General features: G+C 47.7%; 1 protein-coding gene and 2 long non-coding RNA genes across 5 annotated transcripts; 2 read left to right on the top strand and 1 right to left on the bottom strand.

Annotated features, from left to right (window-relative positions):
- Positions 1 to 740: 740 nt before the first annotated feature.
- Positions 741 to 13,119, top strand: LOC115608731. Of its 3 annotated transcripts, none has more exons than XR_003991645.1 (3): positions 741 to 2,636; positions 11,875 to 11,978; positions 12,423 to 13,119. It is a non-coding gene; the product is annotated as an uncharacterized LOC115608731 (long non-coding RNA). The 3 variants fall into 3 exon arrangements; XR_003991646.1 differs by lacking the exon at positions 741 to 2,636 and adding an exon at positions 10,375 to 10,564; XR_003991644.1 differs by lacking the exon at positions 741 to 2,636 and having other exon boundaries at positions 11,700 to 11,978.
- A 710-nt stretch (positions 13,120 to 13,829) lies between these two features.
- On the bottom strand, positions 13,830 to 19,402 carry LOC115608730 (cytochrome P450 2C8-like). Its single transcript, XM_030488015.1, is given in 9 exon segments — positions 13,830 to 14,467; positions 15,162 to 15,303; positions 16,294 to 16,481; positions 16,898 to 17,039; positions 17,567 to 17,611; positions 17,613 to 17,744; positions 18,137 to 18,297; positions 18,604 to 18,753; positions 19,225 to 19,402. Coding segments are annotated over 9 exon segments (1,176 nt in total). The 5' UTR covers positions 19,259 to 19,402; the 3' UTR covers positions 13,830 to 14,285.
- LOC115608732 lies at positions 16,241 to 20,634 on the top strand. The gene is made up of 3 exons (XR_003991647.1): positions 16,241 to 16,253; positions 19,705 to 19,711; positions 20,477 to 20,634. It is a non-coding gene; the product is annotated as an uncharacterized LOC115608732 (long non-coding RNA).
- The last annotated feature ends 2,150 nt before the right edge of the window (positions 20,635 to 22,784 follow it).

Raw genomic sequence — 22,784 nt, 5'->3', positions numbered from 1 at the left:
CAAGAGAGAATTTAGGAAGTGGGCAAAGGAACAAGTTGATCAGCCAAAGGGCTACATCATTGTTGCAAGTTCTGCACTTGTGCTTTGTTAGGCTGAGATGCAGATCTTCAGCAATAAACATCAGGGATCTGGGAATTAGTCCGTAAGTAGACCTTAAAAGAGGAGGCTCATTTACCACACTACAGGGGGTGGCCTTCAGCAGAAGGTCCCGGAGACCCCAGGACATGAAACTCCTGCGCAAAGGACAGCAGGATGAGCATGAGGTAGATGTTAATTACTGCAAAGCTATGGTCTGTACTCTCACTGCAGTAGCAAAATGTTCAATAGTTAGGCAGCACCCAGCATGCTTTTCTTCCTTTTTCTGTCCCCTGCTTGATGTCTGTCCTGCTTGCTAAGGATTATGTCTGTGTTCTGTCCCCAGTACATGCGTTTCCCACCACCCAAAATATTTCCTATGGTGTGCATCACAGCCACTCAAACCTTCATAGTGACTGAATTTCCTCTCAGCTGACCCTGGAATGAGCCTGGAGGCTGCAGTCAAGTCAGCAGGTGGACATAATTTCCAAAGTGAGGACCAGCAGCCTTCAGTTGCACAGAGAGTTACAGCCCAAATCAATGCTGTAACATTAGAAATGACGCAGCTCAAGTGACGCTGGTGGGAAACAGGAGGTAAAACAGAAGGTGGAATATGAACTGGAGTCACATCTGTTAGAGAAACACAGACATTTGCAATTGCAGTGACAGGTTCTTACTGTGTGCACAATCTATCTGTTGTATGTGTGAAGATCTTTTGCAGGGAAGATATTCCCTGCTGTTCAACTATCATGTTCCCTTAACGTCTCTTTCCACGCTGATTGCCTGCCACCACTGTGTGACATGGGTGGTCCTCATTTTCTCTGCTTACGTTTAGAAACAGGACTCAATTTTTCAGAAAGCACCCAAGGATCATGGAGTCACCATGTGTGAATTGCTGAAGGGAGTATCCATTGTCTGCCAGAAGATTCTTTGAACTTTAAAAACACGAGAACCCAGTGGTATGGTTCACTTCAAACAACAAACGATGCCTCAGATGTGACAGGCTCTTTGTCTCAGCATCTAGCCAGCGGAAATATTCCACTTTGTCCTGGCATTTCCAGCAAATGTGCTCTGGCAGATGAGGTGCTAACCTTAGAAAGCAAAAGCAGGATTCCCATGCAGCTCATCTGTGGCACATACTAAACATTCTCTGGGAGCCAGGAGTGGTTTTATTTGCTGTGGGGCTGGCAGAGAAGAGGCGGAGTCCCCAGCACCCTGAAGCCCAGCTTCCCAGGAGCGTGCCAGACTCTGCCCCTGGCAGGGAGCTGGCTCTACCAGGTGTGCTGGGACCCAGCCAGGTTGTCTGAGTCAGTCCAAGAGAAATGCCATTGCCTCTTCCTCTTTGCAGGTCTGCCGTTCAGTTTTTAGCAGGAAGAGAAAGTCATCCTAAAAGGAACACTAACCCTGGCGTTGAGCAGTTTGCTGTTAACACGTCCAGGGATTTCTCAAGAAGAGTGAAATGGTGAGTGGGAGTTGTCCTGTCGAGATGGTTGGGTCTTGTTTGAATGGAAGTAGTGGTGGGGAGGTCAGAGTGCAGGAGAGGTGAGGCCACCAGACAGCTAATCTAATCTGTTGGATGAATAGCTCCCTGGGAGTGTTTAACCCTCCCTGTTGTCTGCCCTGACCAGATCAATGAAGATGGCCCCTTCATTAGCTCTGCATTTATTTATGGTGCAACTAATGGTTTCAGACACCTGCTTGGGTTTTAGCATCTGCCCCAGCTTTTCTGTCCTGGAATTATCGCCTGGTCTTTGGGCGGTTGGAGAAAAGAGGAGGCTTGTGTCCTGGATCATGCAATGGACCCTTCTTAAGGAGATTTCCTGTCCTGGGAGATGGGACCTGCTGAAAAACACAAGCTCTTTGTTTAGAAATCGCCAGGTGAGAGTGGCTGGGAATGAAACCTCCTTCTTCCCAGCAGCTAGCTGGCTCTGAGGCTAAAGCAGCATTCTCCTCTGAAATGTAATAATCAATTAATTTCATGAATATTCATTGAAAACATGCTCTCAACAGATCTTAGGTCAATAGCAGAGCTAGGAGAGCACAGCAAAAAGTTACTTGCTTACAAGGCATACAGACAGAAATGATAGATTAGTGGCTTTGGTCTCTCTAACCTCTGTTGATCTTCTTTCACTTCCCCATATTGGTTCCTTTGGGATGTCCCTTTGTCTCCTCTCACAGCCCTACCCAGTGAAAGGCACATAGCTTCTGTTGACTCCATCCAAGGGCTGGTCAGGTGTTACCTCTAGTGCTGTATAGGCACAGAAGAGGAGATAGTTGCTGCCCATGAGGAACTGCAGTTTAAGCAAGTGTGAGAACAGCTACAGGAAAGGGAGTACTATCTATATGCTGGAGCATTGATGCTTAGAGGTGGGAGCATCTGTGGTAAATCTGAGGAGTAAATCAGGAGTATGTGATCACTGGATATGTGTCTTAACTGCATTTGTCCATCTCCCCTCTGCTCCCTTCAGTGAGAAGCTCTCTTGACTGAGCTGCAGGGTCGCAGCGATGCTGATTTTGGCTGGGGAAGAGGCCTGTCTTCTTGTGATCTCTCCTGCATACAGGTCTGCAGGATGCTACAAGTTACTGAGTGGCAAAAAGGGAGAGGGAAAGGTTTGCAATGTTTGGGGTTTATTTATCTCAGCTGCAGTATAAGGCTTTCTCTCACCCAAGATGTGCTCTTGACACAGTAGATGCTGTAGGTCGTCCTGCTGGAAAACCTACCTGACTCACATCAGGGTCAGTGATACTCAGAGCCCCTTAAGTATTACTCCGGAGTAGTCAGGGCAATCTATGAGCAAAAGCAGGGGCTCTGCAGGCATAGAAGGATATCACAATATTGAATTACTTTAACTTTACATTTAGAAATTTCAGAGCAATGATCAGGAGTTTTAATCAGGAGGATTACAATTGCCCTTTCTTTTTGAAGTAAATAAATTAGAAGTCAATAGTAATTTTCATGTAAAGGACATCCTTGATTCTCTTGACATGGCTAGCATACAAACTTGCATACCGATTCATTTTTGCAAGTGACTTGAGGCAATGTGTATAATGTGTACAATTGAGAGAAACAGCCTGTTTCTCAGTGTCTTGCTATGGCTTTCTATATTTGCTTGCTAGCAGGTTGGACACTCCAGCTTCCAAATATGATGGTCTTAAGATATCCCAAATCCCGCATTTTGTAATTAAAGGCTGTCAGAGTCGGAGGAAAGCACGAATGACCGGTACCCTCAAGTCACCTATTAAAGATTTAAGCGCAGAACCAGGCTTTTCCTTTAAGTAAGATCTTATTTATATGGTCTGTCTGTTAGTGTCCCATCTTAAGAAATTAAATATTTAACCCTGGTCTGGAACCGTGATTGAATAAGCTAGGAAAAAGCGTTTCTACTCAAATCAAGGGCTACTAATTAGGTTATTGTAACAGACCTGTTCCTAGCTGTCAACTTAAATTTGTAAACACTCAGTTGCACACACAAATATAGCTTCACAAATAACTTGAACAGAGAGAAGTGACTATATGCAAATGTTATTTATGTGGCTCCTTCTATTCAAACTTTCACTTTACTTGCATGCACAGTCATAGAAATAATAAAGTCCATTAAGTGCACTGTCTTTAACCAAAAAGAATGAAAGAAAACAAATTTACAGCTTCAGAGAAGAGGCAGATATGAAAATCTAAGCTCAAAAGTTAACAGGTCAGCTGTTCAAGAAGGTGTGTTTCAGTGATGAAATTCAAGGAAGTCACAGTAGAAAATCTGGGTGAGAAATGTCTCTGCTATATTTCATTGCCAGCTGGCAGCCTGGGTGCAGCAATACCTGCACCTCTAAGGAGTTTGAAAGAAATCTCTTTCACTCAGTGACCAACTACTACCTGTGGCTGCATGCTCAGTGGCGTTCTCCAACATCTCTGGTTCCATAAGCCAAGCTGTTCAGAGGTTACACTTCCAGTATAATTTCCACAGCTTGCATATAAAGGCTACACTTACAAACAATGCTCCAGTTGGCATCTGTAAGGGAGGACGAATTCAATAATCTCATCCCCTCTTTGACTTTGCTGTGATTATGGTCCTCAACTGGCAGCGATGTGTCCCTCTCCTAAACTGCAGGACTTAGATCAAATCTCCAATAGCTTGCTTGCATTTTGAGCCTGCCGCCTTCATGTTCTGCAATATCCAGACTGCTATTGACAAGCTTTCATGGCATTCTTCTTGTTCTGAAGTAACCAGGCCCTCATCAATGCAAGGCAGCAGAACTTCCTGCAGTCAGAAAAGGACAACTTTCTGCCAGCTCCCCCACTGTTGTTTTTGGTTGGTTGGGTTTTTTTTTTCTGGATGCAAAGTGAAGCTCTTTCAGCCTTTTCCTGTCACCTTCCAGACCACCAGAGTTTCAGTTTCAAGAAAGACCTCAGCAGCTTTACTGTTTCATTCCAGTTTATTTAATTCTTACATGTTTCTGGGACTGACTGGGCTTCAAGAATAACATTGAGCCTAACTGTCTTAAAAGAGCTGTTTCGTACAGAAGTGCATACTACTTAGCCCTGGATTATAGGAGAGAAGAGGCTCCTGCACTGCTTGTCCTGATAGTCAACCTCTGAAGCTCAGCTTCTCTGCAGGACCATTCCCAACACTGTCACTAGCACTGATTCCTGCAGGCAGCCCCAGCTGCCAACAGAACTCACCATGTAATGGACCCAGCATGGCTACCAGCAGTAGAGCTGCATCAGTAAAAGAGGTTAAGAACAGCTTCCAACTGCCTCCAAGCCTCTTCCTGCACTCCTCCCAGTTGGAAGTGCCTCTGTATGCCGGCTGACATACAGACAGACAGACAGCACATCTAGCAGAGACTCTTCTGAATATCCCTCTCTCTATGTGTGTAAACAATTCGGTCAGGGAGGAGTTAATGTGTTTCTAATATTTTCAGCTGTCCTTGAATCAATAGAAGCAGGCACATGTGATTAGTTTGGGGCTCAAAGGTTGCAGGTGCAAGTCCTTGCTATTTTACAAGCTACCACTGAACTTCAGCTCCCAAGCCATAGTTGGAGCTAAGTTAGAAAGCCTTACCCTTTCTAATTTAGGAGCTGTCAGGGTAAGTACATTAAATGGCAGGCTCTGACTACTCAGAGGTATTGCATGGTATAAACAACTCAGGCAAAAGAGTTTGTGTTTCCTCATATTACTTTCTTCAATAGCATGGCATGGCTTCTGTTTCCTCTGGAATATGCCTTCCCTGTTCAGCTGTAAAGAATATATTCTCATGCCATCATTTCCAGTCACTTCAGAAGCACCCCTCCCCACTCCCACACCTGGCCAGGGGCATCTTCCAATAGCTAATACTCAGTTCTGTTTTTCTTCTTCATCATCATCATTATTTTATTTTATTTTATTTTATTTCTCTACAGGAGACAACATCTTTCTCACTGTTTTGCAACACAACTGTAAAGTCAGGAAGTACATTGCATAGGATGAATGTCAACTAACAACTCACCATCATGTTATCTGTAGGAGCTGAGGGATGGGATTCTGGAAGAGAAATTGTTGCTTTTATGGATGAAGTATTGTTTGGGATATACCAGATTTGCCAGTGCCCTGCATTGCATGCCTTGCATCTGCGAGGCACTGACTGCTCTTCCAGGCAAGTCTGTGCAGGCTGCTGCCTCCAGCATCATGGCATAGACAGAGAGAAGACTGTGGTAAAAGCGCATCTTTTCTTAGGGTTTACCATTCCCCTTTGTGCTGTTTTTCCTTCTGAATCCAGCTTTCTCTGGCATATATATAGAATCATAGAATCATAGAATAGTAAGGGTTGGAAAGGACCTTAAGATCATCTAGTTCCAACTCCCCTGCCATGGGCAGGGGCACTTTGCCCTAAACCACATGGTCCAAGGCTCTGTCCAACCTGGCCTTGAACACCGCCAGGGATGGAGCATCCACAACCTCCCTGGGCAACCCATTCGAGTGCTTCACCACCCTCACTGTAAAGAACTTCTTCCTTATATGTAATCTAAACTTCCCCTGTTTAAGTTTGAACCCATTACCCCTTGTCCTACTACTACAGTCCCTAAGGAAGAGTCCTTCCCCAGCATCCTTGTAGACCCCCTTCAGATACTGGAAGGCTGCTATGAGGTCTCCCCATGCAGCCTTCTCTTCTCCAGGCTGAACAGCCCCAACTCTCTCAGCCTGTCTTCATATGGAAGGTGCTCCAGCCCTCTTATCATCCTCGTGGCCCTCCTCTGGACTCGCTCCAACAGCTCCATGTCCTTTTTATGTTGAGGACACCAGAACTGTACGCAGTACTCCAAGTGGGGTCTCAGAAGAGCAGAGTAGAGGGGCAGGATCACCTCCTTTGACCTGCTGGTCACGCTTCTTTTGATGCAGCCCAGGATATGGTTGGCTTTCCGGGCTGCAAGCACACACTGCCGACTCATGTTAAGCTTCTCGTCAACCAACACCAGGTCCTTCTCTGCAGGGCTGCTCTGAATCTCTTCTCCACCCAACCTGTAGCAGTGCCTGGGATTGTCCCGACCCAGGTGTAGGACCTTACACTTGGCTTGGTTAAACTTCATAAGGTTGGCATCGGCCCACCTCACAAGCGTGTCAAGGTCCCTCTGGATGGCATCCCTTCCCTCCAGCATATCAACCGAACCACACAGCTTGGTGGTGTCAGCAGACTTGCTGAGGGTGCACTCAATCGCACTGTCCATGTGGCTGACACAGATGTTGAACAGGACCGGTCCCAACACCGATCCCTGAGGGACACCACTCGTTACAGGTTTCCAATTGGACATCGAGCCATTTACCACAACTCTTTGCATGCGGCCATCGAGCCATTTTTTATCCACCGAGTAGTCCATCTATCAAATTGATGTCTCTCCAATTTAGAGACAAGGATGTCGTGCGGGACAGTGTCAAACACTTTGCACAAGTCCAGGTAGATGACGTCAACTGCTCTGCCCCTGTCCATCAGTTCCGTGGCTCCATCATAGAAGGCCACCAAATTGGTCAGGCAGGATTTCCCCTTAGTGAAGCCATGTTGGCTGTCACCAACCACCTCGTTGTTTTTCATGTGCCTTAGCATGTTTTCCAGGAGAAACTGTTCCAAGATTTTGCCAGGCACAGAGGTGAGACTGACTGGTCTGTAGTTCCCTGAGTCTTCCATATTTCCCTTCTTGAAAATGGGGGTTATATTACCCTTCTTCCAGTCATCGAGAACTTCACCTGACCGCCAGGATTTTTCGAATATGATGGACAGTGGCTTAGCAACTTGATTCGGCAGCTCCTTCAGGACCCGCGGATGGATTTCATCAGGTCCCATGGACTTGTGCATGTTCAGGTTCTTAACATGGTCTCGAACCTCATCCTCTCCTACAGAGGGCCTAAGGTCTTCATTTTCACAGTCCCTGCATTTGCTTTCCAAGACTTGGGTTGTGTGGTCAGAGCATTTGCTGGTGAAGATGGAGGCAAAGAAGTCATTAAGAACCTCAGCCTTCTCCAAATCCATGGTAGCCAGTTCTCCCAATAGCTTCCGGAGAGGGCCCACATTGTCCGTAGTCTGTCTTTTATTTGCTACGTATGTATAGAATCCTTTCCTCTTATCTTTTACATCCCTTGCCAAACTTAATTCTAACTGGGCCTTAGCTTTCCTAACCTGGTCCCTAGCTTCCCGGGCAATGCTCCTATATTCTTCCCAGGCCGCCTGTCCTCCCTTCCACCTTCTATAAGCTTCTTTTTTCCCTCTAAGTTTCCTCAGCAGCTCCTTATCCAACCATGGAGGTCTCCTGGCCCTCCTGCTGCACTTTCTTCTAGTCGGGATGCAACACTCTTGAACACGTAGCAGGTGATCCTTGAGTATCAACCAGCAGTCTTGGGCCCCCCTGCCCTCTAGGACTGTATCCCATGAAACCTTACTAAGGAGGTTCCTGAAGAGGCAAAAGTCTGCTCTCTTGAAGTCCAGGGCAGTGAGCTTGCTGCATGCTCTTCTCACTGTCCTGAGGATCTCAAACTCAACCATCTCATGATCACTAGAGCCAAGGCTGCCCTGGAGTGTCACATTTCCAACCAGTCCCTCCCTGTTGGTGAGCACGGGGTCAAGCGTGGCACCTCTCCTTGTTGGCTCCTCTATTGCTTGAAAGAGGAAGTTGTCTTCCACACAGTCGAGGAACCTCCTGGATTGCTTGTGCCGGGCCATACCGTCCCTCCAACAGATGCCAGGATGGTTGAAGTCCCCCATGAGGACAAGGGCCTGGGAGCGTGAGGCTGCTCCTATCTGTCTGTAGAGCGCTTCATCCACAGAGTCCTCTTGATCAGGCGGCCTGTAACAGATCCCCACCATAATGTCCCCCATTGCTGTTTTCCCTTTGATCCTGGCCCACAAACACTCTGTTACCTCATCACCCGTCCCCAGACAGAGTTCCATACTCTCTAGCCTATCACTGACATAGGTAGCAACGCCTCCTCCCTGTCTGCCTGGCCTGTCTTTTCTAAACAGCCTGTAACCTTCCATTCCGACACTGCAGTCATAGGAGCCATCCCACCATGTTTCTGTGATACCAATGACATCATATTCCCGTAGTCTTGCACACATCTCTAATTCCTCTTGTTTGTTCCCCATACTATGGGCGTTTGTATAGAGGCACCTTAGCCGAGCTCCAAATGCAGCCGACTCAATGGCTGGGGCAGCTGGAACATCTCTACATCGCTCCAAGCACTTATTACAGGTGCTGGCAACTGAGCAGGAGTGTTGGGATGGATCAATGCTGCCCTCCCCCAACACATCTAGTATAAAGCTTTCTTGACCAGCCTGGCAAGCCTCCTACCAAAACAGCTCTTCCCTTTCTTTGTCAGACCAGCTCCACCAGCCTCCAGTAGATCTGGCCTCCCAAATGGAGCCCCGTGTTCTAAATAGCCAAACCCCTGACTATGGCTCCACCATTCTAACCATTTATTAACCTGCCAAATCCACCTAGCTTTCTTAAGGTCCTCCCCTTTGTCCTGGAGAATTGATGAAAAAACTCTCTGAGCTCCAGAGCCCCTAACCACGTCTCCCAAGGCGCTGTAGTCCTTCTTAATGTTCTCCAGGCTACTGCTATCTATATCTCTAGCACCCACATGGACCACTAGAAGGGGGTAATAGTCAGCAGGACTTACTAGACCAGGCAGCCTCTCAGCAGCATCCCTGATCCGAGCCCCTGGCAGGCAACACACCTCCCTCGAGACTGGATCAGGCCGGCAGATGAGTGCCTCTGTGCCTTTCAAAGTAGAGTCCCCTACTACTATGACCCTCCGCTTTTTCCTGGAGGCACCAGTAGTGATCCTCTTTACTGGTGCATCAGCAGGATGCTCATTAGGTGTGGTGGGTGCTTTCTCATTAGCCCCTTGCAGAACTGTGAAGTGGTTCTGGGTGGGGACATCAGATTTAGGAGGAAGCCCCTTGTCGTTAATTGTTCTCTTCCTCCTTTTTTTGTTAGTTTTTCTCGTGACTAATTCCCAGCTTCCTGGGTTGCTGCCCTCCTTCTTTCCTATATGACCAATGCTGGACGTTTGCGGTCCCTGCACAGTTTGGGCCTGGAGCAAGCAGCCCAGCTTCCTCTCAGCTTCCTTGGCATCTTTTAGCTCTCCAACAGCCTCCCGCAGCTCAGCCACCTGCTGCAGGAGGACTTCCACTAGAGTGCACCGAGTGCAGCCTGTCCATTGTGCACCCTCGCCTCAAGAGACCAGTCGAGGCACTCTCTACACTCCGAGGTCTGCGCCGCAGCCTCCCCTCTCATCGGCTCTGTCTGGGTGCCTACACTGGCCACCACCGGGGCAGAGCTCTCAGAGCGGGCCCTGCGCCTGAGGCGAGTGCTCAGCATCCTGCTCGCCCTGCCTGCGCCAACGGCCGCGCCACGCCCTGATTGCCTGCCCTGGTCGCTCGCGCTCCCTGGGGTGGGTTTTTACCCACTGAGGGCTGGTGCCGCCACTCCTGGCGCCGCCCCCTGTGAGTCAGCTGCTCGCGTGAGCTGAGCTGCCGGCTCCTGGGCAAGTCCTGTCGAGGACTTGAGGCTCCCTTGGTCGCTCTTGCCGCTCCAAACTGAGGCTCCTGGACGCTGTGCTTCCCCCCGCTCCGGTGTTAAAGGCGTCCTCTCTGGAGATACTCGCCTCGGCAATTTGCGCTTATCTCTTGTATATGCTTTGCATAAGGTTTTTTTCAGCCTTGAGCCTTTTTTTGAGGAAAAATACATATTCCTTCCATTCAGTTAGAACCGTTGCTGGTAGGACCAGAGTCTGGGTTTTTGCTTATGACTGGCAAATACAGCCATGACTTCAGAGCACAGCTGGGTGCTCCACGTGTTACTGACTGCATGCTGGTTTTGGAGTCTTGCGACTGCTCGCTTAGCCTTTCTCCTTGCTTGCTTTGTATGAAACACTTCTTTGTAAATGTTCTATAACCATCTTATTTCTAGACTTCTGCACATACATCTGGAAGCACAACTGCCCAGGCAGATTGTTCTTCTGGGGTAAGAGTTTGTGTCATTATTTAATGCAATTGATTACATGGAATGTTTTCCCTCTGAAATCAAATCAAATCTCTTCTTCTCCTGTCAGTCCCAGTGTGCAGTACAGCTGCGCTGGACAACACTGTTTTGATCCAAGGCTGTGGTTTTTTTCCTTGCATCGGCTTTTCTTGATGTTGTATGGTAACCACTCACTCAGCTACTAAGCACGGAGTTAAAAGATCACATTGCATGCATTTGACCTGTCTTTCTTTGTAAGTTAGTATGAGCCCTGTGTGGTTGGAGTAGCTGCAGGGATACCCAGCGTTCTGACCTTGGTCCTTGCAGTCATCTTGGTGGTGGTCTGTGTTACCCAGTGGAAGAACTACAGCTTGAATCAGGTGACTACCCTTCATCTCCTGGGTGCCTTGCTACTTCCAAGCCTAGACCTCCATATCAGAAACCTTATTCAACATCCTCTGCAGCTCTCTGCAAGTTCAGGACCACATCCCTTGGCGTTCAGACTGCCTCTGCTCTATCTGTCAAAGGCTGGACCTCAGCCTAGGAGTTGAAGTTTCATAAAGATAAAAGAGAAACTCATGTGAAAATACTGAAGGGGCACTGCCAAGCGGTCTGTTAACTAGCAGGAAATCAAAAAACAAAACAAAACGAACAAAAAACCCCAACCAAACTATCACCACTGTTTTTCAGCAGATTTCTCTATCACTTCCCACAGGAAATTATTCATTTAGGGATCCTCTCACTCCAAAATGGTGTTACTCAGCTCCAGAAACACTGCCAAGATGTTTTGTAGTATGTTTAGCTTGGTCACCTTTTTCCTTTGTTCCAGGCCATGGGGCAGGTCTTGGTGTTCTGCCTACCTCCCTTGTACTGAGGTAGAGTTAGAAGTCTCTGTAGCATCACACTTCCTTCCTCAGTGGTGAAAAAATCACCCACATCACCAAAGAGACAGTCAACTTGCTTATAAAGGAAGAATGCCACAAAGCATTCTGGTAGCCAGAAACTGACAGTTCTTCCTAAAAGGACCCTTTCCTTCCCCCATCACTTTACAGATGTTTTTAACCAGTTCTAGTAATTTCGTGGATCTTTGTTCCCTTACTTTAGAAAGGAAGCTGTAACAGTACTGTATATGCTGCGATTGTACCAAATGAAAGAGTGTTTTGGCATCCAGCTTAGAATATGTTGGATATTATCCCAAATATTCCCTGTGTGGTTATTTACCCCCTGAGTATGTCCTGAGTTCTGGAGCTGTTTAGTAACTGACCATTTTCTCACTGCCCTGTTCTTCTTACGCAGTTGTTTGTGAATTGTAGATAGATGTTGTTTGCCACTGTTTTGTTCATTGCTTCGGATGAATCAACATCCCGATGGGCAGGAAGAACATGAATATGAATCATCCCCTCCCAGACCTCCAAATGTAAGTCATCTCTTAACTGATTTGCAACATAACACACAGACTTCTGAGCAAGTTACTAAATGCAGGACTGGCTTTAAGGATAGCCCTAGACTAAGAAAGAACTCATGGTGATCTCTTTCCCTGTGCTTGCCTGGGGTCCTACACGACTGATGCTTCTGGTTGCATGTCTGTCCATTTGATGCAATCCCAAATAAGAGGCCAGCAATGGTTTGCCGCTGGTTTGGAGCACACAGGCATTGTAGCTGTGTCCTGCAGGGGCAAAAATGGAGGGAGAAGGAGGGAAGAACCTAAGAAGACGTGCGCAAGTATGGTATTTCTTCAAAATACTGCTAAACATTTCCAAAGAGAGGTGGAAATTCCTGCATACTGTATTCTCCGCAGTACTCACAAGGTCTCTGACTACCTTGTGACAATCATCAGACAGAAATTCTATTTTCCCTCTAGGACTTTTATATGACCACAGTGCAGGGGACAACAAATATGTACGTAAATGAAAATCAAGACAGACACTGCAAAGCAGAGATCCAAACACAACCAGAGCCTATGAGGATGAAGAAACACAGAAGAAAGCCACCTGTGGTGGAATCCGTTTATGAAAACCATCCATCCTGTCACTGAAAAAAACCTGCACTGAATAGTGGCTGGGGCGAGAAATAACAGGCACAATCTTTTTCCTGGACACCAGGGGTCACACGGTGGCAGTGAGAATTTTCTCTTTGCGTGTACATGAAATTCTATGGAAAATGGGACAGAGACTTTGGATGGGGGAAGAACTGTTTGAAATGATGCCTCTACGATGTGGAAGCAATATCAGATTCCCCTGGAGCACCCAGCCTCTCTGGGAGAGATGTTTTTGCTGTCCCCCTAAATTAATTCATTTTAATAAAGAACATATAAATCCTTGCAGTGATCCTGATGGTAGAAAAGAGCAGCCAGAGAGTTCGCTGGAGTCCTTATCACTCTGTGCCTGAGCTCCTCGCAACACCCTGCAAAGACAGGGATGCGCTCTTCCTTTGGCAGAAGGAGTCCAGACCATAAGTGAGTTGAAGTGATATGCCCAAGAAAACTGGAATGAGAATGCAACTCCAGCTGCAGAACTTTGCCCCCATGATGGCAGCTTCCCTTAGTTCTCAACTGTTCCGTACCTGCAATGGCCTCTCACTACTCTGTTTTCTCCCTAGTACGTTGGCATTTCAGCTGGGAGGTGGGATGAAAGTGTGATTCAGATAGGAGACACTATCCAGAGAAATTACCTCCTCGGCAGCCCCATCTTGATTCATAGCAGGGTGCTGGGTGGCTACAGTGACAGGCAGAGTTGTGCTGGCAAATGCCTGGGAGAGAGCAGAAGGGGGAGATGGTGGGAGGAGGACAGGGATGAGCCATAGGGAAGGTACTCCTAGCTTGTGGGAAGGCTGGGCCATAGAGTGCCTGAGACATGAGATGAGACTTCAGGAGCAGCCATAGGTCCCATCAAGGGGGTGAAGGCAGCCAGAACTTCAGCCTCTGAGCTAGGGAGAGGAATGCACTCATTCAGGAGGGAGGCTGAAGCTGTATTTTGTCCAGCTGTGGGTAGCAGTATTGGCAGCTCCAAGAACAGCAGATAGAGATACAGGCTGCAGGACCCTCTTCCTATCCCACACTGCGAGTCTTCCTGACTGGTCTTGTGCTGTGACTGGCCAGGGAGTCCTTGCAGGCAGCAGTACTGGGTCCAGCAGATGGAGCAAGCAGGCACCTTGCCCCTGGAGGGGCAGCCCTTCCCACAGGGCACTAGCTACAGGTGCTGCAGACCTACTCTGCAGTGGAGCAGCAGATGTAGGCACTGTCCCAACCCAAAGAAAATAACAGCTCAAATCTTTTTAAACAGATTTTTCTTTATTGGGTTATTAACATAGACACACACATTGGTATCCACCTGCAAAGCATGCTGCTCTCAGGGGGGATCCATGCTGCGGGAGAAGCAGGTCATGGGCAGTCATGAAAGTCATGTTTGTGAGAAAATCAGCTGTTTGGTGCAGTCACTGCACTCAATGAGCTCATGGACAGAGTATCAGTGCAACAGGCTGCAAGGACACCCAGGGGCTCCCTGAGATGTGGTGGAGCAGTTCTAGGAGGCTTTGAAGGTGTTTACTCTGTGCATGTACCTGTGTTTGAGCTGCCTCCCTGGAGGCCTTGGAAAGGTGGGCCAATGCTCCTGCCATTGTTTTAGTAAGGGAGATGTGTCCTGGTTTCAGCTGGGATAGAGTTAATTTTCTACCAGGAGAAGGAGTAGTCAGGTTCAGGACACTGTGAAGTACGGTTTTGTGCTTTTCAGCGGCGGATAGCACAGAGCTGGTAGGCAGGAGGTACGTTGCCTGTCCCGCTCAGTGTTGGGATTATGTCGAGTTCCTGGGGGTTGACGGTAGGCTTCAAGGTAAAGTTCTGCAAAATGGTGGTCACAAATAAGAATATCTCCATGCGTGCCAGGCCCTCTCCAGGGCATATTCGCTTCCCTGGAAGTGAAAAGAGCAAATAGCACTCTGCTGAGTAGACCAGAGTTTGTACTAAGCAGATGTGATGCGCAGCTTTATTTACCAGATACAGCCACAGCGGTGAGATGACTGTTAGGATTAACAGTCCTAACTGTTAACTAAAAGGACATTTGCAAGAGAAGAGTTTGTTGAAGAAAGACCCTTGGCAGTTTGATTGGGTGTGTGAAGGAAGAACAGGAGCAGGAGAAGTCTTAAATGTGGAGGGGGCATCAAAGGAGGCAAAATGAGAGAGAAAAGGTGACGTAAAGCATGGGTGAGAAAGCAGAGGGTTGGGGCTATAGGTGGGTTAGCGCTTGCACGCAGCCTGAGAGGTAATTAAGAGCTGCTGGTGAAAAGTAGAGCTACCACAGAGAGACAGGTTGGTTAAGGATGACTTTGGTGGCTGTGTAGGAAGTTGACAGGTATTTTAGGAAGTGTCAATGGGCCCCACTCACATCATTATATTGGCAACTCCTAGTAGGAGGTTTGAGAAGCCCCAAACAAGATGGGAAATGCATCTGAGTTGAAGAGCAGCAGAGAGGAGTTATCTAAAGAGCAGTGAGCCCCAAGGAAGCACCAGTGGGACCATGCTAGGAAGAGGGACTGTGTGTTATAGGAAAAGGCAGGGTGGTTTCCAGAGGAGGAAGTTGACAGAGAGAGGAAGCTTGTGCTTTACCTGCTGAGAAGGGCATGAAGAACTTGCTCTTCCTAAAAGTGCCATTCGCATTCAAGAAATGTCCAGGGTTGAACTCAGTGGGGTTTGAAAACTCTTTGCTGTCATGGAGAACAGAACTGAGGACGGGAAAAATCGTGGTGCCCTGAGATAACACAAGAAGAGCAGAACATGAAAGGGAGGCTAGTTGGATCACTTAATCCGACTGCCTGCCAAGTGAAGACTGAGCTTCCCAGCACAGCCCTACCCATGTTTCATTTCCCTCTGGGGACCTTTCCTTTGAGGAGGCAGATTTAGGGAGACCCTGCTAGATGTCACAGCAGGGGCAGTTGGCTTCTCTTCCTGAGCACTCCCTCTCACTTTCACATCATTTATCCTTACTCTGCTCTAGTCATCTGGCGCCACCTTACCTAATTCTTCCTCTTAGTGTTTCACAATATGAACTTGTAGATGCACCATGTTCCTTCTTTTCTGCAAGCTCCCTAAAGCAAAAGCACACAAGGTTGTGGAAATAAAGCACTGTTGCACTCTCCTGACAAATTTCTCCTGCCAGGATCCTTCCTTCCTTCTTTCTGATCATTTGTGGTTTTTTGTGGGGATTGGGAGCAGGGAGAAATAAATAATCCAGCAGTGATGACACAAAAGGTGGAAGCTAAGCAGATCCCTGGGTCCTGCCTTTTGGTTTTACAGAGACAGCTGAAAATCAAAACGTCAACAGCCATGTGTTACTGTTTCTCTGCTGTACACGGTCACCCAGAAGAGCAATGAGCATTGCTGCAGCCAGCCAGGCCAGGCCATAGGTTGCTCTAGCCCTGCCTCTTGTAGTGGCCAGGAGTGACTGCCTCATGAAGTGTGGAAAGAACAGGACAAACGGGTTTCTCTTGTTCCCTTGAATGCCAAGATAGCCTCCAGCACTTTGTGGCTGAGGGGCTTTCTCTGCTCAATAACTACCAACTGCCTTTGCAGTCTCTCCTGGAGGGTGGTGAGCAGTTCCACAGCTTTACTGCCTTTTGTGTCAGGAGTCACTGCTCTGTGTTTTTTGTAAACCCACTGTATTTCTGAAGGGATGTAGAGCTGCAGAGCAAGTGAGCAAAGGTGTTGCGCAGAGCTACTCTTCCAGTCTTTGCCTACTAACCTTTGGAATGACGTACTCTCTGAAGGGTGTGTCTTTAGCCACAGTGTGAGGGAGACCCACGGGGAGGAGGGTGATGAAGCGCTGGATTTCATGGACCACCGCATCTGTGTAGGGCATCTGGGTCCTGTCAGCCACACAAGGTTTTCGTGATCGTCCTATTACCTTGTCGATCTCTTCTTGAACTTTCTCTGTCATGAGAGACACAAACCATAAAATGGGTAAAGAAAACCAAACCTACCTAAAAAGGTTGCCCTATGCTGTCCAAAGATCACAGATGACAGGAGCCTTGATGCTGGGTTTGATGTCAGCTAGAACACAGCTCCACTGCAGCCCATGCAAAAAATGTCTTCCTAGTGACTTGGCTAAACAGGAGTACTGGGAGGTAAAGATGTGGACATAGCCGGGTCCCTGGCTATGAGGAGAGTGTAGCTGATGATGATGCCAGTGCAGCTGAGGGATCTCTAATGACCACCCCAGGAAATGATGGTGCAAGGACTTTGCCCATTTGGATAAAATATGAGAAAGGGAGGAGAAAAGTTGTGATGTTAGATACATGCCCAGCCCCAGGTGAACAGCTAAAGAGGAAGAGGTCACGGACTGGTACCTTGTATCTTCGGGTGTTTCAGAAGAAGCAGAAGCCCGTATCTTATGGTGGTGCTAGTTGTCTCAGTTCCAGCAATGAACAAGTCGAAGGTGCTGGTTATCAGGTTCTTCATGTGGAAACTGGAATTGGGACAGTCTTTCTCCTAGAGGAAAAGCCTGGATGTTTCTCTGGCTGAGGTAAGAAAAGCGGCCCTTTCTTGTGTCATCCCAGGCCTGCCTTTTCACCTAGAGCTGTTGCATTTCTCTGCTAAGGCGCAGCAGCCATCTGGGGCATTGCAATGCTATCTTTGTGCAGTAAGCTCAACCCCACAGCAGTCTTCTTTCAAGCTGCTGACCAAATGCTACATAGCTGCCTGTTTGCCCTTGCTGTGCCAACTGCTAGTTGGCTAGTTTCTAGTGAAAGAACTGCAAGACCAGACTGCAAATGTCCCTCTGTTTCAGTGAGAGCAGATGAAGGTCTTGCTGTCCAAGCAGCTGCAGGTAGTGGCTGGTGAGCGTGTAGACCCAGAGCTATAAGCTCTAGCACAGGTAGTATCTGAGGTTTGGTGTCTTCCCACAGCACAGCACAGCTGCCTGGGAAGGGGTCATCCCAATGCCTGTGTTAGGAGAGGGAAGGGGCTCAGTGGAGATGTGTTTGGGGCTGAGCTGGGGCTCTATGCTGCCTCCTTACCTCCTGCATTTTGTTGAGGAAGAGGTCGATGAAATCCCGAGGGGAAACTGGGATCTAGGGAGGCTTGGTGTATTTTCACCTCCTCTGACGCAAAGGCTTTTAGAGCATCAAATTCTTTGAATATGTTGTTGTGTGGGCCAGGCAAGTAATCCAAAATGTTTGAGAACATCTGGTAGAGCTGGAAGGAAAGGAACAGGAAGGTCCATAGCATGATCATTGCCCTTTTCTTTGATACTAGCAAAAAGCCTAGGAAGGCCACAACCCTTTCAACTGTGCCAAGCAGAAGGGTATGAGGCTGGGCAGCCTGACAGCATGGTAGGGACTTGCTTAGTAGTAGTAGAAACCTCAAAGGTGGAAAAGAAGCATGTTCAGGACTAGGGGGAAGCTGCACTTAGCTGGCAAAGCCAACTCCACTGGTGGGGGTACTTACTGCTCTTGAATGAATTCCCTCTTGTGCAGAAAAATACTGATGGAGTCTTAATTAGAAGACTGAAATGGAACTTCACTGGGAGGAAGGCCTCCTGCTCCCCTGGGAGAATATTGGCACTGTGAAATTGCAACTGAATGTACCTGTCCCCAGTGAGAATTAATCATCTGAAAGATCTTGTTCATGTTGTCCATCAGGGCCAGGAACTTCTTGTCTTTATAGTCATATCGTTTCCCAAAGACAATGGAGCATATGATATTGGAGATAGCACAGCTCAGCATGAAGGTTGGGTCAAAAGGTGTTCCTGTGATTTCAGAAAAGTTACAAACCATAAAATAACCCCAGAACTATGGCTATTTATGGCTACTGTGGGCAATCTGAGCTCTGGTTCTTAGAGGAAATATCAGATCACAGTCTCTCAGTGACACAAGAAGGGTCCTCCAAAAGAGCAGTACATGATTATGGAATTATTTACTGCTTTGTAATGTGGCATAGCTGATGCACAGACCAGACACATGGGAACTTCAATTTTACGCTAAAGAAATGGGCTCCCTTAATACAGTCCTTCTTTTTTTTTGCAAACATAAGCTATATTAAAAATGGACCATACCCTTTGTTTTGTCAATCTCTTCCAGAAAGTAGTCAGTTTCCTCCTGGATTCTCTCTTCAATGCTCCTTTTCCCCATTCCAAAGTTGCGCAGGGTGCTGAGAGCAAACCGCCGGACTTGCAACCACCCCTCATTGTTGCTGAAAACAATCCCTGCAGAGGAAGAAGGAAGAGGGAAGATCTGGCTTGGGCATGCTGTGTGTGAGATGGATAGGCTCATGGTGACAGTGAGTCCTGTCCCTGGGAGAGCATTGGCGTGGTGATATCAGTACTGTAGTTTGGAGAAAATCTCTGGAGGTCCTGTAGCCCAACTGCTTGCTTTTGGCTTTTTCCACCACACACCCAACCTCCTTGTGAACAACTCATCACTCATATCCACACATAATTTCTCTTGCTGCAGCTGGTGGCTGCTGCTGCTTGCCCTTTCACTGGCCATCATTGGGATCAATCCAGCTTCATTTCTCTGCTATCTTCATTGGGTCACAGCCCACTCTGCCTTCCCTTCTCCAGGTGGGACCCACCCACGCCCCACAGTCTTCCCTCGTGCATAATACGCTCCAGCTCTGCCGAATGCATCCTCTACCCTTCCCTTCTCCTCAGAAGGAGCTTGGTGAGCAAACATACCTAATCCTTTGTTAGCCCTGTCTCCTACTGGCATGTGTCCTCTGCCAGCAAACTCATCCGCACGATCAACCAGGGCTTCTTTCACCACATCATGTCCATACAGGACCACCACTGGCTTAGAGCCCAGGTGCACTGTGAACACTGGTCCATACTCTTCACTGAGCTGTCAAAATGCAAGAGAGAATGAGCAGATAGGGAGGAGGACTGAAAAGTGGCCTTGCTGCCGCATCCCACTGCAGGTAGACAGCCTTACAGACCAGCATGTCAAGATTCGGGTCCTGTCATGGTAAATCTGAGTGTGGGAGAGGGTTCCCAGCTATCAGGCCCTGAACAACAATGGCAACAGCAGTGAGGGCAGCAGCTAGGATCTCAATGACTTTTCTGCTCCTCTGGGCTTGGCCACGCATCAAGCTAGAGCCACAATGTTGTCCCCATGCACAGGTCGCAACATTTCTCAACCATAAAATAAAAGCAAGAGAGCAAGAAAGTAGTTTTACCTTCTGGGAGGGCTTTAAAGCCAAGTTCTTTGGTTTCACCTGCAGGCACGTTACCTAGGATGGGAAGGGGAGTCGGTCCTGGAGGCATCTTCCCCTTTCCATAATTCCGTCTCCATGCTGGCGACGGAAAGCAGGCAAGCAATGCAAACTAGAAGGACAACAGCTCGGCTGCTCCCAGGAGCTCCATTTGCTTCTGCAGCTTGGGAGTGAGTGACTGTACTGCTGGAGCCCCAAATTTATATACTGAAGGGCTATGTTAGCTCAATAGCAGGTTTTTGATTACATGGCTTAGTCAACATTACTAGTCAATCATTTGTTAGACTGCCCTGTGTTATGAAACTAGGATTCTCTTGGTGTAGTTGGTCATTGAAGACACACCTTATCTCAAATAACTGCAGCAGCCAAGAGTGGTTAAGAAACTTATAATGTGCTGATAAAAACTTGGTTTGTTTCATCTAAATTTTATCATTAGAACATCACGCTAGGGGTGCACTTTTCTACTGAGGCGCTCCCAGCAATTCACGGTCCAAGAACATCTTCCAAGTTCTTCAATGCCATTTGGATTTTCTATTCTTTGATATTGATTGTACAAGCTCTCAGTGGGGTCAGCCATCCTTGCTTGTTCCTGATTCTTCCTGACATTATCAGTGGAGTTTGTGCTTCATGCAGTATGCCCAGAACATACTGACATGTTCTCAGTGCACAGCAATTGCCTCGGTCTCTCTCCCTAGGGGGGTTGTCTGGCCTCACAAGAGATATCCATCTAGCAAGGGCAGAAAGGCCTCCAAACATCACAACAGACAAGAAAGGATTTGCTGAGAGAGATAACATAAAGGCATAAGAAAAGGGGACTAGACCTCTTCAAGGTCTCCTAGAGGAGAGAAAGAGTGAGATAAGCAGGTAGAGAAAAGATAAATCAACAACTTGAGAGGCATCTCTAGGGAATGGTTTCCCAAGCTGAGACAGAGCTGCACATGTGAGAGGCTGGGTATAGGTTAATGCAACCTGGCAACTAGCCCTTTGCACTTGCAATGGCCCAAAGAAGCTCACCCAACCTACTGCTGGAAGCTGGCCTCCACAAGTTCCTGTTTTGTTGATGTCTTGACTTCCGGTATGAGGAACTGCTCCCCTGGAAAGGGCCAGAGGTGTTCTGGGAGGCTAAAAGAGCATGTCTGGTATGTTGCAAGGACTTCAAAAAGAGTTGGGGGGCTTCCTGACCAAGATTGCTCCAGGGGCAGTGTACCTGCAAAGTCACAAACAGCAGGGCAATGGCAGGTAGAAAGGACCCTTAGGGCTGCGGCACTGGCTTGTGCTCAGTTTGCTCAGGTCTGGCTGTAACCTCTGTGCCTCCTGAGCTGTGACACTTTTGCAGGCAGACAGATCTTACCCAACTGAGCTTGGTGTTGTGAGGACCTGGGATGAGGGACGCGGTGTGAATTAGGGAGGGGCCCTAGTGTGCTGGATTTGCTGTGCAGCAGTGTGTTAATGTGAGTTTCCCTTTCGCTCAGAGATGCTAGTGAAAGTCTCCATCCAACGCCAGGTTGGATGGGACTTTGAGCAACCTGGTCTAGTGGAAGGTGCCCCTGCCAGTGGCATGGGGGTTGGAACCAGATGATCTTTAAGGTCCCTTCCAACCCAAAACATTCTATGATTCTACGATCCCCTGTGAAAGTTTCTGTAGCTTCTATACGTCATCCTTGTTCATCCTTATGTCATCATTAAGTCCTTGTTCTCTTGCACAGGCACAATAATTTGCTAGTTGGTCTTTTAAAATCTATTTCACTCCTTAAAGACCCATATTTGATACTTCAGTGGAAAAACTGAATTGCCAACAAGTCTGGACTAGTTGTTGGGCTGGTCTAAACTCCTGCATCAGCTCAGATGTTGCCAGAGCAGTTCATGGAAGTTCATGTAGCTCTACGGCCTTTGATCTGATGAAGGTGGAGTTCATGGGAGTTTGCACTGCTATATGAGGTACCTCTGCTGCTAGAGTTCACAACCTTACCACCTTCTCTCTAAAGTTCCCTCTTCCCTGGGGACAAGGGGTCACTTCTCAGTTCTGTCTCACAGTTTGCAACATACTGCAACAAAAGCCCTGGAACAAGGAATACTTTCAAGATTTCTCATTTTTGTCAGGATAAAATCATTATATTCCAAATATTCCCACCACCCTGCAGACACTGTTGCACTTACAAGGAGAGGGAAACCCGTAAAACTAGTCACTCAGATCTTTCACTGTGGGAAACCATGGACCTTTTCATGTCACGGTAGTGCCCAAGGGTTTTCTCAAATACTCACTTCTGTTTGCAGATACTAAGAGTAGGCAGGGCTGGTCTGTCCTCTCCATCCATGTGATAGTCCAGGAAGGCAAGGTTGAAATCCTCTCCTCTCCATCTTCCCCAGGAACTTTTAAGTTCATTGGAAGCACGTATTAAGGATGTTCGAAGAAAAGGCTACCAGTGTTGTAGCTCCGCCTCTTTTTTTTAATATAAAATAAAGCACAGGCTTGAGAAAAATCTGTCATCACTGTGTAGAATCTCCTGCAGGCTTGCTGCCTGTGCCTTCTCATTTTGGACCTCAGTTCAGAAGGTGGCACTGCGAGATGCCACTTCTGCCAGCACCCTTGCCCCTGGGATGCTTGGTGCAGATATCCCTGTTGTCTGCAAATGCTGCTCAGCTTCTGTGGAGGATTGTTTTGGCTGAGCCACCCCTCCATGCACTGCCATTTTGTACCATGTGTGGGTACTGCCCGTACCATGTATGGGCCAGACACACAGTGATCTCGGAGGTAGTCCTTCAACACACAGGGCATTTTTTATTCCTTTTCCCAACACTTCTTGGTGGTGGTGTTCAATACCTAGTTTTCTTCCAATAGGTTTCTAGAGCCAGGGCAACTCCTACACTGCCACTATGCCTGCCCAGTCTCCCAGGCTCAAAATCATTAGGAGGAGATGATTTTCCTGGTGGACATCCCAGGACAATTTTAGCTTGCCGGAGTCATGATCAGCTTAAGACTAGTGGCCTACAGAGATGTTTGCCTCACCTACCTTCATCCTCTGCATG

This window comes from Strigops habroptila, chromosome 5 (assembly GCF_004027225.2).
Source record: "Strigops habroptila isolate Jane chromosome 5, bStrHab1.2.pri, whole genome shotgun sequence".
Classification (NCBI taxonomy): Eukaryota; Metazoa; Chordata; class Aves; order Psittaciformes; family Psittacidae; genus Strigops; species Strigops habroptila.
This window is presented reverse-complemented; position numbering and strand designations above follow the sequence as displayed.